Source organism: Lissotriton helveticus, chromosome 10, assembly GCF_964261635.1.
Source record: "Lissotriton helveticus chromosome 10, aLisHel1.1, whole genome shotgun sequence".
Lineage (NCBI taxonomy): Eukaryota > Metazoa > Chordata > Amphibia > Caudata > Salamandridae > Lissotriton > Lissotriton helveticus.
In genome coordinates, this window is record NC_136071.1 from 226,434,662 (window position 1) to 226,453,290 (window position 18,629).

Consider the following 18,629-nt stretch of genomic DNA (forward strand, 5'->3'; position numbering starts at 1 on the left):
AGAAATCGTTGTTTTCTGTAAGAGGCACTAGAAAGCGTCTCAGTCCCGGTGCACTCTGGGCCATTTCATAAAGTGTGGATACATTTGGGAGCGTGAGATAACCATGCGCCGGGCTGGAGCCCTTCCTAGGAAGAGCATAACCGGGTCAGGGTCACCGAACCTCCAAACCCAGCCAGCCTCAGGCAGAAGAGCGAGGGCCACACGGTGTACCGGCATGGCACGGCTTTTATCGACCTCTGGTCAAAGAACGTCTGAGTAGGCCTTACAGGGGTTCGAAGCAGTAGAACCAGCCACACCTGAACAGGTTTCAGTGGCAAGTTCTAAAGCCACATAGTCAGCCTGCCGACTGGAAAGTACAGGGCTATAAAGTTTACGCCATAAAATCTTGCATCTTCAATGGAATCTAGTCAGATGGGCATTCAATGTAATTTATAAACGTACATAAAATAAATAGGTTTACACTCAGCTAACGGGGAGAGGATGGAAAGCGCGCATTGTGCAAACAACGCGAGCGCGCACTGTTTGGAGGACACTTACCATGCTGTGCAGTGCACATATATGGAGGCGACATCGCAGGGCGCACTCCCTGCCTCCGGTGCAGATGACAAAAGCGGAAGTCAGGCAGCCTTCGTTGGGACGTGGGCGGGGCCTGCCAAACAAACAAGAAGCAACTGTCGGAGAGGACGTCCGGAACCCTGCAGGCTCCATGCTGAAGTCTCAGCCCCATCAGAGGGACCAGGCGAAGAGCGAGGCAGACAGCATGGATGGCACCAGAGGCAAAACGGGGTTCCCCAGTGGTGAGGAGAGCCCCACGGCGTGCCAAGGAAATGGCCAGGGAACCTGCAGACCGGTGAGACATGTCTGTAATGCGCACAATGTAGGAGAGGCCATGAGCATGCACATCGGCTGTCTGAAAGAGACGCCGTGAGCATGAACATGGCGCGTTCACAGCTGATGTCTTTGGAGCGCGTGCACCTTTCCTGTCCCACATCGCAAAGCAAGTCGGCGACAATAGATCTCGCTAGCGAGAAGCTTCGCTGCGTCGCTAGGCGAGACCTACAAAGAACTGACTGTGAGGACACTAACAGTACTAGGCATCATGGGTAATGGAAGTTCATGGAGTCTTAAGTCTTTAAGAGTTGTACACAAGCTATTGGGCTGCACTGACCCTCATTATTTAGAAATGTAGGTAGCAGGAAGTGTTGTAGGTGCTGAAATGAGTTTCTTTGGTATTCCAACCTATCATTTAGTGACCCTTGTCTGTCATAGGCCTCTGGAGGGTGCTCTGTAACACGTGAATATGTTGGATCTATTTTGCAGTGCAGGCAGGTCCTCACCTCATCAACCCCTCAACACTCTGCTCCTGGTGCATGATTGTTGGCAGGCCCTTGCCCAAAAATACTACAACACTTTAACGCTTTCCTCTTTGTTCCAAAAACACCCAAGCAGAAGATTAATCTAAAGTTTATGACTATCAATGAAGACTCTAGAATGCAGAATTATTTACTCAGAGGATTTCCATCTTGGAGTGGAGATGAATATTCTAATACCATGTCAATGAAAGATGCAATGCAGAAGGACCTAATTTAGCTTTATTAATAGTTCAGGATAAAATATGATGATAGGCCAAGCCTTGGAAGCAGCATTGGTACTACTACCAAACACAACAAAAACCAAGCTAATTAGAGACATTTCACTTTTGAAACAAAGTTCTAAAATCTATCCAAAAATGTTTTCACCCCGCATGCCCATTTTCTTTAAAAAAAAAATACTAAAATAATGATGGCTAAATTATCCACCAACAATGTCAGACTTGTGTTGCATAGAATTTCTGCTGAAAAAACAATAGGCGGTAGTATGGCAGCCAAAGCCCTTCGAGTTAAAATGATGCCTGGCCTTTTCGTGAAACTTGAATATGGTGTAAAATTTAGCACAGTGAAAACAATGCGATAAGATTTACCATTAGAGAACAATCACAGCAAATAGCGAATCACCCTCTATGATCTCCCACTGGAAATTTAAAGCTACCCTCGTACTTCTACATTTTTTTTTATCCTGGATAGGTCCCTTAACATTTACAGCACTACAGTATTGATTAGAAAATTACGTTTTAAGTGGCAATCAGGTCCAGTGAAATACATACCAAGGCCTATCGCACTTTTCTTTTTCAGGCATACTCTTAACCATCAGTAAATGTTTAAGTCTCAGCAAGTGACCTAGGAACACCATAAGTAAACTACAAGCTGATTAATCAGAGAGCAGGATGAAACTGGCTTACTTCTTCAGCTTCCAAACTGCTTTTTGGTGCTGAGATTTAAAAAATGTATTCATAAATTCACACAAAAACACCTACGGAAGCCTGATACCCTGCAAACTATATAAAGTATCCTTCTCCCTGTATTTATACAACTCTGCAACGCAATTTTGCAAATCAACTTAAAATTCAAAACACATAAATAAATCTATAGTCATGCCGATTTGGAATAGCAAAAAAATCAGACTTGATCAATTACATTAGAGTTGGGATGTTTGGGTGTAACCCTTAAGAGCATTAGGTAGATTAATGGTTTTACATCCAGGCAATTAACATCACCTAAAATGTTTCAGCAGGCTTCCTACAATTAAAGTTCTACTGACGCTGTACAAAAGAAAGCAGTAATCTGCTACTTTTACTGGTGTAACAAAATGATCCTCTAATGAGTTGAGATTCAAACTTAAACTGAAGGAACCTTTCAAAAATGTATTCAAAACAAACATATATGTGACGTTGTAGGTCAATCACATTGTGGGCACAATCCAGATAGAATCTGCTCTTGATTGCTTTTTATTTAACCATAGATTCTAATGAAGTAGTCTGAAAGTGTAAAAACTATTGTCAATTATATTGGGACATGGTTGTCTGTAGTAGTGAACATGTTCCACAGTGCTGCTAAAGCAAAATGTAAATGTTGACTAGTGAAGGATCTTGAGGAACTGAGAAAAAGGCAAAGCTCGACAACAACAAAGCATTAACCACTCATATCTGGTCACTGGACCTAAACAACATTTTTGTGATTAACTTAAAAAAATAAAATGTTTTAAGGAGACTGATGCTATTCTACGATGTATGTCATTATATCTGGTCAATTAGTACCAAGGTCTTACATGATCCTTCTATTAGTACTGAGCTCCTATATCAGTCTACAAGCCGATATCACGCCCGTATTTCAGACCTAGACGCTCCATAAACATGGATGTCAGACAGAAAGGTGAAGTTCACCACTGAGGTCCTCCAATCTCTGGTGAAAACCAGCTAGGATTCCTTTCTGCAGGAGGTGTTCCACAATGAGGAAAAAGGCTGTCAAAGCCCAAACAGTCATGGTTTATTCGTATTTTTTTACAGCTTACCTCTTCCTGGATATACTGCAGGAGAAAAGGAGATGCTCTCAGGTTTTCCATGGGACATTAAAAAAATCTTTTCCCGGGGATATCCCAAGAAATGGAAAAAGTTTGGCAGCAATAGAAAAACTACAGGGGGATTGGGGGGGCATTGATCAGTTAAGGGGGGGGGCTCCGTGATCAGGAGATTCTGACTATTAATATACGAACGGGTCTTGATAAACAGAACGTGTACGCTAATGAAACTACATGCAACCCATTGTAAGCATTTGACCACGTATGTTAAAGCTGACTATTGTTTAATAAAAAGAAGTTTAAAAAAAATCATAATCTTTTCAAGCTGAAGAAACTCTACGATATATGTCATTCTACCTGGTCAATTAGTACCAAGCTCTCATATGATTCTACCACTAATATTGAGCTCTTATATCATTCCACTTGGTTATATCACATCAGTTTAATAGTCCTAAAAGTACCATAAAAACATGTGAAATTCAGAAAGTGGCAATTCTCCGCTGAGGTCCTCCAGCCTTGGGGAAAAACAAGAGGATATGATTCCATTCTGCAAGGCGTTCACAACGAGGGGGAAAAAAATGTAAAAATCAGTCAAAGTCCAAACAGATCTGGTTTGGTATTTGTTGTGCTTACCTCTTCCTGGATATATTGCAGGAGGAAAGGAGATGCTCTCAGGTTGTCCACAGGGATGTTAAAGAACCCCTGAATCTCCTTCTGGTGCAAGTCCATGGTGATGAGGTGAGTCAGACCTTTGACAAGAGAGATATCAAAATGAGAAAAAAAAACTTTTTAACTTACTCAGCACAGATGAAGAAGGTTGAAGCTAAAATACACAAACAAAGAAAACCTAAGCTAAACGGTTTAGATGCCATGGGATTAAAGGGCCGCAAACTACTCTGATAACTCTTAGGTTGCCTGAAGCAAGTTTCTACAGAGAATAGGGAATTAGTAGAGGAAACAGATGATGAATTACCTACTTTCCCTGTAATTCCCCTGGGTATTCTCAGGGTTGAACCTAGAATCTATGACTTTTTCATTTTCTTCAATTAACACCCTACATTGGGGAACTCTTAATGAGGTCCTCACAGGGTCTTTCATCCATCACATACCAAACTACTGCATGAAACCAAAACCAAGATAAACACTTAATAAATGAACACGACACCTAGGAAAATCAGCATGGTGATTTGTAATCCATCAACATGTGATCTTAACATAAATTGAAAACATGTTTCAGATTGGTGCCTGATTTTAATACAGATGCTATCTTGAACAGACATTTTCCCATACTACCATCCCTACTAAAACAACTGATGAAACCCTGAATGAAACTATTACATAGTTCGAGACAGAGTTCAAATCCAAAATAGGCTTGTGATCAACATATGAAATGATCACCCTAACACTTTCTGGACCTAGCCAGGAAACAAAGCTGACAATTTGCACAACTACAACTATCCACTAGCTCAGACAACATAGATTTATCAGTTTTTAATGGAATTCTAATTTTACTGGTCTTCTAGATTTAGTCTTTGTGAGATGCAAACCTGGTTAGTGCCTATCAATGGTCTGAAAAAGATGCAAATCTCACCAAGGGCAGACCAAAATGCAGCTTTTATTACACAGACACAAAACGTACTAAACACCAGTTTCAAACTTTGTTTCACACGGGGAGACATTTGTATTTAATATGGATATAGAAGCAAATACAACTATTGCACCATGGTCCTGCTAGAAAATATCCCCAGCCACCATGGCCTAAATGGAACAGAAGGTTAGTATTTAAGCCAAACAATAAGTGCAGGCCCATGCTGCAACACAACTATTTACCAGGAACTTCATTTGCAAAAGTCTTGGCAAGGAGTAATAACTTATAGTACCCACCAACATCACTTTATTACTAAAGTTGAACATCTTCCACTTTATTCACATTTAATACACTGGCAGCATTTTCTTCTCTTTACATACTTTGTACACCCATTCGAGAAAGGTGCAAGATAAGAACATGCCAATGATCATTAACATCTCTTAATAATAAATGTATTAAAACACTCCTCTGTAGTAATCAATCAAGATGGTGTGCAGAAGGTGCAGTAAGACATATGGGAAGCTAGGTAGATCGAACACGGCACACATTGTAGGAAGTTAAAAGGGTGGAATCGTACAAATGTAAACATTTACGAACCTGACATACGTTCTTGTAGCACAAGCTAATTAACCTTTATTGTCTATCACTGTAGGAATTTTAAGGCATAAAAGGAAAAGTTGAATTGAGAAAAACGTTACTTAACACGCTAAGAAACTGACGGATATGAATAGAGACAGTCGCAATAAGCAAATATGTGCATTGCGTACAAAATGAAGTTTAAGACCTTCTGCTTTGTGAGACTGTTCTGGTTGAGGGCACTGTCAATCTTGGGGAGAAGTGTTATTTGTTGTGCAGTGACAAAATACCAGTGAAGCAAAAAAGAAGCCCTGAAAAGAATCCGCGCTATTCTGGGTTTAAGTGGGTCCCATTAGTATTTATTATGTGAAAAAAATGGAAACTTACGTAGCAATGGGACTGCACCAAAAATAGAAACTCAAGCTTGGATAGTAACCAATCGCAAGCAAGATCGAGGCCAACTGAAACAAGGCAAAGTGACATTGAAGAAGAACCAGTAACGGATAGGAAAAAAGTGCTACACTTAAAGCCTCAACAAATGTAAGTTCAAGTGGGGAGTCAAATGAAAATTCAAAAGACTGGTGACTTGTATTACTGGCAGGCTATAGCGTCAAAAAATGTTTAGGGCTCAAAAGTCATCATTATAGCCTGTAACCATTTAAAGGGGTAGGGGTATACAAACTAAACTTTAGCTACTGGTGCAATGTCTGCCAATACAGCCCCCAGATGGGAAAACATGATCAGATATACTGTAATAACGGTTATCTTCTGTAAGTGGAGGGTGAAGGCAGGGCTTTGTACAACTTTTATTAGATGCAGTGTACGACTGACTGGGTGTCGGCAGGGCACAGTGATGATGTCACCTAAATGGCTCTCTGTCCAGAAAAATAATGCACACTCTGTAAAACTGTTAAAATGTGTATAGGACTACATTGGACATTTATTTTCTCTCCTTGAAGATGCTCCTGTTTTCAGCGAAGCAAAATACTATACATAAGGGTAGGTACTGTTCAGCAAAAAGACTTGGGATATTGCCACAGTTAGAAAATATTGTTCTAAGATGTGGAGGCCGAATGAAGTTCACACAGTCCTTTTAAAACAGTTTACCTGACAGCTGTAGATTTGCAGCACTGAAATGTCGCAGAGACAGTCACTATTTCTTACAACAAGGGCACGAATTAACTGAAATGTATGCCTCCTTTAATTACAAGGAGAAATACACGGGGAAAAGATGGAGAACTCATGCCAAGCTTTAAACAGTTGCGCCACAATCATTTGTCAGGGAAGGCAGACTTATTTCAACAGATTTTGTCTTTTTCTCTGATTTTTAAATTCGCAAATAAATTAAATTGTCTGTTTGGTGGTTCTGCTAGCCGCCCTTCACAACGTGAATGAAGCTGGAATTAAGGGGAGAGAGATAACACTGAAAAGTCAATATTGGCTGTAATAAACATGTTTTAAAATTTTCGCTCACTTTTTCCCCTGGTACCAAACCCACCATGGGGTTACCACTCACCGGAAATTGGAGTCTGCAATATATCTGACAGTTTGGTAATAAAACACAGATTAATAAACTGCTTCGCTTCTAGTAAATAAAAAAATACTAGGGACCCCATGGACTGATGAGAAAATGCAGCCTGGTAAAATCAAATGACAGTGCAGTCAACAAGACCACTCAGACCAATGGGGAATTCCCTCTCTCTTAAGTTTGCTATTGTACAATCAAGCTTAAAGGAAACAATGTAAAAGGTAGAGGATCCACAGCAATTCTTTTCCGATTCGTCACTGCTAGAGCTGGTCTTAGATTTACACGAGACCGCATTGCTGCTCACAATCTATTTAAGACAGGCATGCTATGACGAAAGCCTTGTACACATAATTCAAGGGTGTCACACTCAATCACCTTCACAAAAAAGTATTTCCTGCTAGGCTCAGAGCCCAATTAAAATATAATGCTGAATATATGCTTCTAAAGAATGCTTAAGGGAGAGACTTTGCGTTGGTACTAATTCAGTAACTGTATTTGGATCTGATACTTCTGGTACTGAGGATCAGAACTCTTCTTCAAGTGATCACAAAAAGTGAGTAGCTCCCCTCCCCACTCCCATACATCCCATTTAGCCCTCTTACCAGTTGTACCGCCCCTCTCACCCTTTTTCCAGTTCAATTGAAACATCCTTTCCGTCTTACCGGCTTTGCACATCATTGAAGCCAGTAACTTAGAAACAATGGAGCCCCTTTTCCGCATCTTGCACTGCTTGCTGTATGGGAAGTAGGGTATGACTCCGCTGATGCTCCTCGCGCAGGAGGTCCTGCATGCATACACCATGATCAGGAGTTCCATGATTGTCGTATTCACGTCCCTGGAAACGGGAGAAGTTTGGAGTACTGTAGACATGCATACTTAAAATATTTTTTTAATTTATTTTTTAAATGGGATGAGCTCAAAGAAATTTAACTGCGCAAGCTCAAAGCAACAAGTAATAGCTGAACCACACTTTAAACCGCTGGAGCAGGCTGGTTCAACCACTGAGAATATTTGCCAAAAAAGAAGGGCAGCATGACTAAATCTCTAGCATGGCCTGCAATTTAAATACATCATAAGAGTTGATATAATTTACCCCTATGCAGCGACACAACACACCACTTTGCTACTCAATTTCCATATTTCTTGGAATACAAGTAATGGAGCAGTGTGTATGCAGTCAATCACTGTGAAACATCTGCGTTTGGAGAGTTCTTTTATTGGATATAAGAACACTTTTTTATCTTTAGCTCCAGAAGATTGAGGTTTGCAATCAGAATAACCAAAATCAGATTTGTAGTACCCTACTGTGATTTCCCAGTATATGGTAGCAGATGTTTTGGTGCTTTTGTGAAGCAGACAACTTGCATTCAATAAGTCAAGTAAATTTCTAAAGATCCACGGTATTCGAAGAAATGCATTTTGATACAAGCGTTAGTATTCAGTTAGACCTCATTGAATTCAAGAGTATACAAATACCAAGTAAGAAAATGTACTTAGCTTCAACAATGGTTTCCTTCTGTCTGGCCATACGTCAAGAGATTAAACTAAGAACACAATACCACTTCAGAACCATGCAGTAGGTTTTAGGGTGTGGTGGCCTCACAGTGTACTCACTTGTCAAATGCATTTGTCTATAAGTACCAAGGACATGATCAGTTTCCTTCTGGCACTAATAAATCATACAGAATAGAACATGCTATTAACATATCTTATACATATTTTAAACAAATCAAGGTAGAAATTTGGGTGGGTATATGAGATTTACATAGAGCTGAATAGGACTCAAGGCATTTACAAATATCTGAAAAGAGAATTTTCATGGGTTCATTTGTCACACATGACAACTTTCTGGTTGTAATAGGGTCAGTTCAGAAGTGGGCTGAGGACTCGATGGAAGGAAGAATAAGAAGCATGGGAGGGACAAGACACGGATAGGTAAAAAGTTCTTGTAAAATGGGAATGCGGTTGACATTGTGAAGTTTTAGTGGGCATTATATTATGTGGATGCCTGAAGAAAAGGTGCCAGATTCCTTATGTCAGTGAGCTAAAAGCATTTATTTGGATCTTCCTGCATGCTTCAAAGTAGGAGCAGAAGGGTGGTGAGTCCACAAGGACGTGGCACTGGCCGCACCATTACATTTTGGCAGCTAGACAAATTAGTACATCAAGCTGCCTGGGGTTGTGTACAATACACCAAAGTTTCTGTGATGCTCTGGCTTCAAGAGCTGTTGTAATTGTACCAAAATGTTTCTAGTGGGAAATGACTTTCCTAGCGCCGGTCATACTCCCTTTTTAAGAGTGCTTGTTTTCACATTCTTGCATTTGTATACTACGATTAACAAGCATTTGCAATGCAATAGGTCTCGCAGCATTAAAGTTTGAGTTACTGGCATTGTAAATGACAATGCTTTGCATTAATTCGGGTCTTTGTTGTGGTGAACAGACTAGGAGAGATGGTGTGGTTAAGAAAAGGCAGCAACCAACTCTTGGGGGCAACACTCCAGTGTTCGGCTTCAGGGTGACTTTCCCAAACCTGCATAAACACCAAAGCTTGAAAAACAAAGAGCAGGGCACAGGAAGGGCGTGTCCTTCACAGAGTGCTCTTGAAATACAAACACTGCTGCCATTGGCAGTGGAAAAGGGATATGGAAACAAGTAGCCAATTTCACTATACCAGGCACCCTAAAGTGATCAGGGGGAAAAAGCAGCATAAAGTCACAAAATGGAAATCTGTAATGTAGCCAGGCTGATCTCCGCTGGAATGCATCCCAAGATGGGAACAGGAATCTACAAGTACAGCAGTAGCTTAAAATACATCACACTGGTTTACATACTCTGAAAAACAGGCAAATGAAAGTAGCAAGACAGCTGCCAGGTAATTATACCGAAAGACAGACCGATGAAAACAGCAGGTCTATAAATAAAAGACATAAAAAAAATTAAAAAAAATAAACTTAAAAAGGCATTCCCTTAAGGACGCAGCTTTCAACATGAAGACAGTTGGTTTCCACTGGTTGCAACAGACATGCTGACCCAAGAGAAGGGACACCTTTGTTCCCTGACCCACAGAACGTGGGAAGTGCAAGTGAGCATTGCGGCAAATAAATCACCTGCCCAAACCTTTAAGTCAAGGTGAATGAGCGTGCAATTAATCCATCAGATGTTGGAAAGAGTGCAGACAAAGGGAAGCTGGTTCACAGAGACAAACCGGGCCAGCCTAACCCCAAAATTGGAGTAAAATGTAACATTATCGGAGACCTTAGGAGCCGAGCAGGTTGCAAGGGTCTCTAGTGGTTAGTCCATTGTTACAATGCCCGATATGGCCTTTCCGTTTTCCAAATAATACACCATTAACCTTCCTAAACCTGATTAGCAAGGCAATGCTCAAGGCCTCGCTTTGTGGCACAGAGTAGCCCTTGGCATTGAATTTGAAACAACACTATTTACACAAATGACCCATTAGTATCACACCACAGGGAAAGTTCACATGCACATGGTGACATCACAGGTGCAGCTTCAGAGGCTGGAGTGGAGCCGGATTTCAGTGCAACAGCTGCATGAATGGCAGAATAATGGAGTCTAGTGTACATATTTGCATGAATGGTCAGGATGGCACTGTAACACAAGGTGCCTACATGGTCTGACAGGCACAGACAGCTGTGGTGGTATACAGGACAGCACATGCTACAGCAACACAGGAGGAGATGCAGCTCAAATGACTAACTTCCCCTTCAGAAGTAACGCCGTAACTTCTTTTAGAAGTGACTCACCAACCTTTCATGCTGAAGCCATGAGACACAGCGACCGCAACATTGCAGAAGTGTCTCCAACTACACTTGGAGACATTAGCATATGGAGATGGGACAACTGCAAGGCCAGAGACATGGGTGCTTCAGAGCAGCAGAAGCCGGGGGTGCACGGATTCCTTCGTGGGAGGGGACGGCAGTAGATTCAACTGTGACGGGTTAGGTGTACACATCCACAACCATCTCAGAACAGGGTAGGAATTGGCCCACAAACTTGCATTGACCTCTGGTTCCCAGAAGATGCCCAGAGCTTGCTTACAAGTTAAGACAGCCGAATAGGTTATGTGTTTCAACTGTTAGAGTTCTGCACCTGTGAAGAGTAGCACAGTCAGCAAGCAGTCCTTTCTTGCAGAGCAGAGAGACAGAAATAACATGTGTACTTGCCAGCAGAAAAAACACAAACAATTACCAAATTAATAACACGACAAGAAGCTAATAAAATATATATAACAACAATAACATAGTCAAACAAGTGGCTGCTGGCTACCCGTAGCCCTTACCCAATCAGTGATTAGTTGTCCAGGAATGCAAGAAGTACAATGTACACGGAGTGTGAGGCGGAAGATCCCAGTTCTGTGGAAACAACCAATGCTTGGAAAAGATGAAGGGGACAAACCGCAGCAATGTGGATGGACTCGCAACAGCAATGAGCAGCCACTGAGAAGCATGAACACCCCGGTAACAGCCTGGCAGCCTAGGCATTCTGGACACAACCCATCCAAACAGTCACCAGGTGTCCTCGTTGTAGGGTGGACAATGGGACAGAAGGAAGCCCAGTCATGTTCCGCATGGACACGCCGTTCCTGCAACTGATGCTCCGATGGAAACAGTCACAGGCACTGCTAGTCAAACCCAGAGTCAAACTAGAGGTTGAAGCCTGTAAAGCCACACCAGAGCCCTCTAAGCGCTAGGCGGACGCATTGTATTTTTGTTGAAGTGCCAATCAAATAGATTGGCAACATACCAAGGCGCTATAAGGACCAGGCTCTGCAGTGACCGAAGCCCCCAGTCGCACCAGCGTCCTCGAATACATTTGCGCTATCAGGAGAGGCTCTGCACCGACCGAAGCCTCCAGCCAAACAAGAAGCTTAGCACACCAAAACACTATACGAACGAGGATCTGTTGTCACTGAAAGTAGAACCTTTGCTTATAAAAGTGCAGGTTCTGCACTTACTGACACCAGTTACAGCAGAGCCTTCGAACACCAAAGCATTCCATGAACCAGACTCTGCAAACACTGAAGAGCCAGGCAGACAAAGCTGCTAACAGGACACCCAGGTCAAGCCCTAAAGACATGCTCCAGGAAACAGCCGCCATTGTTCACTCGAAACACCTAAGGCCAGGTGCTTGCTTTCTTGTTCAGTGCTTTTGCTCATTACTAATAAAAATGGCTCAAAATTAAAACAAGCATTACCCCTTCCTCCAGCGCTTCCGCCGCCTCCGTTGCTGTTCGTCGTGGTTCCTCCGCGGGCGCCGACACGCTCGTCACCAACTCCCCGCTGCCCTGCTCCTCTTCACTACGAAACCGAAACTTAGGCAGCTCACGCGACGCGCGCGACCAAATCTAAAGCGTGCGTCGTAATGCATGCGACTCTGCCATGCTGTTTTAATGCTGCGCGTGGTGCGGCTGGTCAGCTCCTGTCTCCTCGTTGTCGGCTGAGCCGACTCGCATCGAGGAGGTGGTGGTGAGCGACGAGTGCCCTCCTGCCATGATGCCGCCGCTCCCTCCTGCCATGATGCCGCCGCTCCCTCCTGCCATGATGCCGGACGACACGCTGCTCTTCGACCCCCAGCTGCTGAGCCTGAACACGGTGTCCTTCTGGCGCATCGAGGAGGTGGTGGTGAGCGACGAATGCTGCGGCCGCCAGCTGGCCAAGGGTGTGTGTGTGTATGCGCGGTGGCGGGGGGGGGGTGTTCTCTATGTGTGTGTGTGTGCGTGTGCGCGGCGGGGGGGTTCTCTATGTGTGTGTGTGCGTGTGCGCGGCGGGGGGGTGTCTGTCCGTCTGTATGCCTGCACTTGTTTCTAAATCAGCGCGTTAACTGAAAGCGAAAGCGCGCCCACACAGCAAGCAGCCAGCAGCAAAAGCGCGCTCACAAAGACAAATCTGAGACACCAGAAGCGCGTGGCCGAACGCTGTCTCAGATTCCCAGGAGACGGACGACTATAGTTATCGAGCTGGACAATGCTTTCTTTGCATTGTACCTCCAGCTCGACCTAAAAAGCATGTGTTAACACATATTCATGGGCACTAGAGCACAATTCGGAACAACCACCTTTTAAGATAGTTTTTCCTTTCTATGCCAAAAGGGAAAAAGTAAAGAAGTTTGTCTAGAATATGCTAAAGATTGATTTTTTACATTTAAAAATACAGAAGTTTTTTTTATTATTATAGTCTGGTTCACCAAAGCATCTGCGTGGCTTAAAAACTGATGTAGCTGGTGACACGACAGATTAGGTACTTTGGAGATCTGAATCATAGAGAAGAGCAGGAATGTGTATGTTGCTAAGTGTTGAGATGGGATTAACTGGGATGGATGGTGGAATGCTGCTGTATTCTAAAATGTTAATTCTGAGCTCTGTTACATGTTTGAAATAGGACTAGAAAAAAAGTCTAAATACAGACAAGTGAGGTCTGTTTTCAATTGTATTATTCCACTGATGACGAGGGTGGGTTAGGATCCCACAAGTTGGGATGTAGAAGCTTTCCTACTGAATGAGGCCCATACAAATAAGCCTGCTAGCTATCACTTTAAAAATACTAATTTCAAATAGTGCCACCGAAAAATGGAACAAAGAGCACCATTCGTGGATTAATTTTTCCCAAGGAATTAACCAGTATAACCTAAACAACACTGCAAGTTAAAAATCTTTTTTAGCCCGAGAAATATTCATTTCAGAAACAAGAATCGGTATGTTTGTTGTACAGAAAAACACCTCAATGCCTTGTATAACATTTAACCATATACACAAACTGTTAAAAGACCTGCAGATAAAAAAAAACAGGCACATTCACCCTGAAACGCACTTTCTTTAATAATTCCCGAAAAAGCAAAAATACTGTCTGATTCAATGAACACAAAACCCAGACTTCGTAAGTAAGCTGCATATGAAAGTTGCTAAATCCCAGCCATTTTCTCAAGCTCATCGTGAACAACATGTGTACCATAGTGAGGCTAAGATTTCCTTACATACTGCCCAACATACAGATAAAACAGGAAGACAATATCTTTTTTTTTTTTTTTTTTATTTTTTTTTATTGTCCTCATATATGCCACCAGAATATATGTGCTCTAGGTGGGCCCCACTGTTGCCTCTTACACTGTTGTTTTACTTCGAGTCCGCCCTGGAAACAGTGTCATAGCAGACAGGGATCCCCAGAGGTAGGCTGCTTTCCTTGTCCTACTCCTCCAGGCCTATTTTAGGCGCCCTAGGCCTGAAAGAGGACGGGACCGACACAACCTCTGGCATAATCACAGGACCGCTCACCTATTTATCCAGACCATCAATTTAGACCAAACATTCTCAGTATTGGCACTAGTGCCAGCCAAATCCATTTTACATACTTCCATTATATATTTCAAGCATGCTGCAAATCTCGGAGGAGACACCGACTTCCACTCCATACAAATTTGTCTCCTTGCAATAGCTATTATGTAAAAAATAAACTGGGTATCCAAACTATTAATATTGTAGTCTTTCAGCAGACCAAAAAAGATAAGTTGGCGAGAGCAAATAGGGGTTATTGAAAGTACTTCGCCCACAAAATCCAAAACCGCTTTCCAATATTCTTGAATAAGTGGGCATTCTAAAAAAATATGGATATCATCAGCAGCATTATAGTTACAGCGAGGACAGTAATAATTATTTCGTGTAATCTTATGCAGCTTGGCCGGTGAGGAAGACAATATCTGGAACGTGCCTCTCAAACAACTTACAATGGCATATTCTCAGAACGACTACTGAAACCACGTTCTTTTACACCAGCTTTTCCAGGTAAAGTTTCTAAAATATTTGGAAAGAAGGGAGTGTAGGACATTAGAGTAAGGATTTGGTTAACAGTTACTTTATACTTGTAAAACGGTAAGGAGCTCTGCCCACTAGAAGTTAGATTACTTGGGTCCAACAAGTATGATTTACAATGAGACAGCTGTATACTAGTTTTTAATTGATACTGAGGAACATTCTGAAGATCATATACGAGAGGTTCTATGTTATGGCCGGCATGGGGTAGTTTGGTAATAACTATGAATTTGCAATTCTCACTTACAAACGTTTTCTCCAGTATAATATAATAATGTATGATGTTGTGGTCCATATTTTAGGTCACCTAGGATTAATTCAGTGGGGAGGAACAAGGCTGAGGCAACTTTCTTGCGCCTTCGAGTAATTTTTCCCTACATTTCCTTTACAATCAGCGCAACACATAGCTCTAGGAACTACACCACAGCCTATAACCAGGCTACTAATGATTTTATCTTTACACCATGCAGCCAAACTCAGATCCCTGTAGAACTGAGAAAAAGAATGCGCCCTAAGAGGCACGAAGAGCGGCTAGTGCAGTAAGGAATAGAGTTAACCGATGGCTCTAAATTTCCCCCTTATGCTGTCGAATTCCTGTCAAAGTTGTGAATGCTTAAGGAAGCCAAGTGACAGCTAGACCCAACACAAAAACCCACATTTCTAAAGTGCTACCTTCTAGGGATGCTTGCCTGATGTGTAGGAACAGTCTTGCAATGCATAGGTAAATATTACTTACTTGTTACACTAGTTTTCCCATATAGGCATCTTCTTTGGTTTCACAAACTTTGGATATTTCTCCCACTGTAAAGCATCTTGGGTCATTTTAAAAGAAAGTGTGTACAATAAGCATATTTACGCAAGCTCTGTCAAAACACAATCCTCCAATAACAAGTGCGATCAGGCTTCAAGTCAATTTTAAAAGTAAGAAGGGACTAAACATCTCTCCAAAATGCAATAGAAGGTTGGTGGTGTAGCTCCTGAATATAAAGTACAGGATATCATGGTACACTAATATCATTGACAAAATATCAAACGGTGAGTATGTATAGATTTTCTATACTCAACTCCACATGTATGTAGCCTGAGGATATATATATATCTTCAAAGTACATACATGTGGAGTAAGAAATAGTAAATCTACTAAATATTCTTGTACTCCATATTTAAGAGAACTATCTAGGTTGGTCTATGAATCTAAGGCAGATGCCCATACTGGAAACTTAATGTTGTAGGTAAGTAACCTTCCTCTCCATTATGTGATCTTCATTAACATTCATAACTTTTAGAATTAGACTATCATGTAGAATTGTGTAGCACGAGGCCTTATACAAATGGTCCCAGTTAAATAGACAATTTTATTCTGAGTAGTCTGTTGCGCCTATAAATCCACAGAAGCACATTAGTCCTTTGGGCTATAATTTACAGAATATGCAGCCAGATGTCTAAATGTAATCCCACTTATCTCTGCCGGAATAATATTTAGCAAGACTAGAGGTGTGGAAGCGTCCTGGAAAAAGCCAGAGACAACCCAGAAGGAACCTGCATGTATTTGGTAACCATTCTAATAGAAAATCATAATGGAAAAGACAATCCACTAGATATACAACCGTTTGATGCCCAATAGTATTGTTCGCCTCGGGCCTATCGGAATGTAAATTTAACATTAATTGTATCCAGAGGTTAATCAAATAGACACAGACTGTGAAAAACTGAGCCGTAAATGGATTTGTCCACTGTGCAAGTATGTTAAACATTCGCTCCTCTACCCTCAACAGAAAAATAGAAGCTAACTTTCAAGACTGACTCATGTAGGAATGCACAAATCCTCTAACTGAAAGCAAAACTTTAAGTGTATAATATGCTTCATGATACTCGGGTGCCTTTTTAGAATCTTGATGTGGGGAATTGCCAACTGATTAAAAAAAAGCCATTATAAAACACACTATTGCATTTCTTCAATTTCGGGAACATTCAGGGACTCCATGTCCTAACATGAGTTGCCATAAGAAATTGTCTCCAACTGATGACAATAGATATTAACGAGATATTTTACTTTGTACAACTATATTTGTAGTCTCAACATTCATGTTTTCTTGCAGTGGGCAATACATTTAAAATCCCAAACTCCAAAAGGATGAAGAGTGAATCAACAACTTCTGCAAGAAACTTATATTTATGCATCCAAGGTGCTTAATGAGGTTTCTTCCAATGTTTAGTGCCTTTAGAATTCTACACCACAAGCAGGCTGTTCTACCAGCAGGGATGGCAAATGAGCAGAGCTTGTAACCTCGTATAAGCCCTTTCTTGCTCAACTTTTTGGATGCAATTATCCAATAACTATAAAAACGTTTAGCTCAAGAACAGCACAAAAGCTCCTTTCACCCTGCATCAAAAACACCCCTATTATACAATTATTTGTTCTCTCCATTCCATTCAGACTCGGGTTCTTAAAGGAACTCAACAGGGCACATTTTATCAAGCAAGGGTGAGGATGTAGCCTTATGGCTAGAGTGGTCGACCTCGATGCTGGGGAACCAGGTTCGAGCCTCGGCATGGACGCTTAACATCCTGTGATTCTGGGCAAATCACTATCTCCCTGTGCCTAACGATGAAAAAAAAAAATGAATGTGTCCTTTTGTAATGAAACTGGTGCTCATGTAAAGCGCTCTGATACTGGATATCTTCGGGTCTGGTTCGCGCTATATAAAAATCTTTTTTTTTTTTTAACTGCAGGGCTGATGCATATATTCCCAGAGGACTCCTGCTGACTGATTGACGTGGCCCTTCTCTCCCTGGCATGACTCTGTATTCTTATAAAATGCAAAACTCCTTATGCCCCTAATATTCTGCTACTGGGCCTCCCATAACAGCATATTTACCTAGACTACCGGCTCCTGGTGCCCCGGGCGGAAGCAGGGATATCCTCCATCGGAGACTAATTTGATAACGGCCCCTTCCAAACCTTCTAGGACCTCGCCCAAAATAACTCATTTCACAAGGGCTAATTCCAATCATACACTACCGACCACATGGGCATTGGGAAACGAGGAACCAAACAATCAACCACCGACCCATACCTTATACATGGGCACGAACAGACACTGTGTGACCTGGCTATAAGATTCACATAACCCAAATCCACAGATCCTACTGCGGCGCCTACTTGAGGCATGGGAATCTGAATTTTAACGGGGTTTGAATAATGAGGAGTGGGCTGAGGGGCTTGAATACCTGTGCACCATCTTGCATAATTCACGCTTCAAGTTAATCAAATTATATATGCTTCATCGTGCCTACCTTTCCCCTGACTCTTAAATGGGACATCCGACTTCTACCCCCGATGCCATCACTCCCAGTAAGACCTCTACCACATTCTCTGGGACTGTTCATCTCGGATGACGTTTTGAAACCTCTTGTGGTTGGAATTAGCACTGGGATGCCTAAGGCTAGCCATGCACTCTATCAAGAATCAATTAATAATAATAACACAAGTTTTCTGAACTCTGACACGCCGCACCAGCATACTCATTTTAGCCCTCTTGTGAACATTGTGCATCAGGACTCTTCCGCCGCCCCCATAAATGCAAGGCATTCTCATGGTTCCTGGACTTAACACTTCTACTGGCAAACAGGGTGATCACAACGCACCAGAAGCTTGCGGCGGCTCCTTCAGCCCCACTCTGCCTATCAACGTTACTGAGATTGCCTTGGGCCGA

General features: G+C 42.1%; 1 protein-coding gene across 2 annotated transcripts in view; it reads right to left on the reverse strand.

The window, feature by feature from the left end:
- PRPSAP2 (phosphoribosyl pyrophosphate synthetase associated protein 2) overlaps positions 1–18,629 on the reverse strand; it is a 444,139-nt gene that overhangs the window by 281,867 nt on the left and 143,643 nt on the right. For both annotated transcript variants that reach the window (XM_078665175.1, XM_078665176.1), the window contains exons 5-6: positions 7,748–7,920; positions 4,027–4,142 (exon numbers count right to left, since the gene is read on the reverse strand). In XM_078665175.1, coding sequence (XP_078521301.1) covers positions 4,027–4,142; positions 7,748–7,920 — 289 coding nt within the window. The remainder of the gene's footprint in view (positions 1–4,026; positions 4,143–7,747; positions 7,921–18,629) is intronic.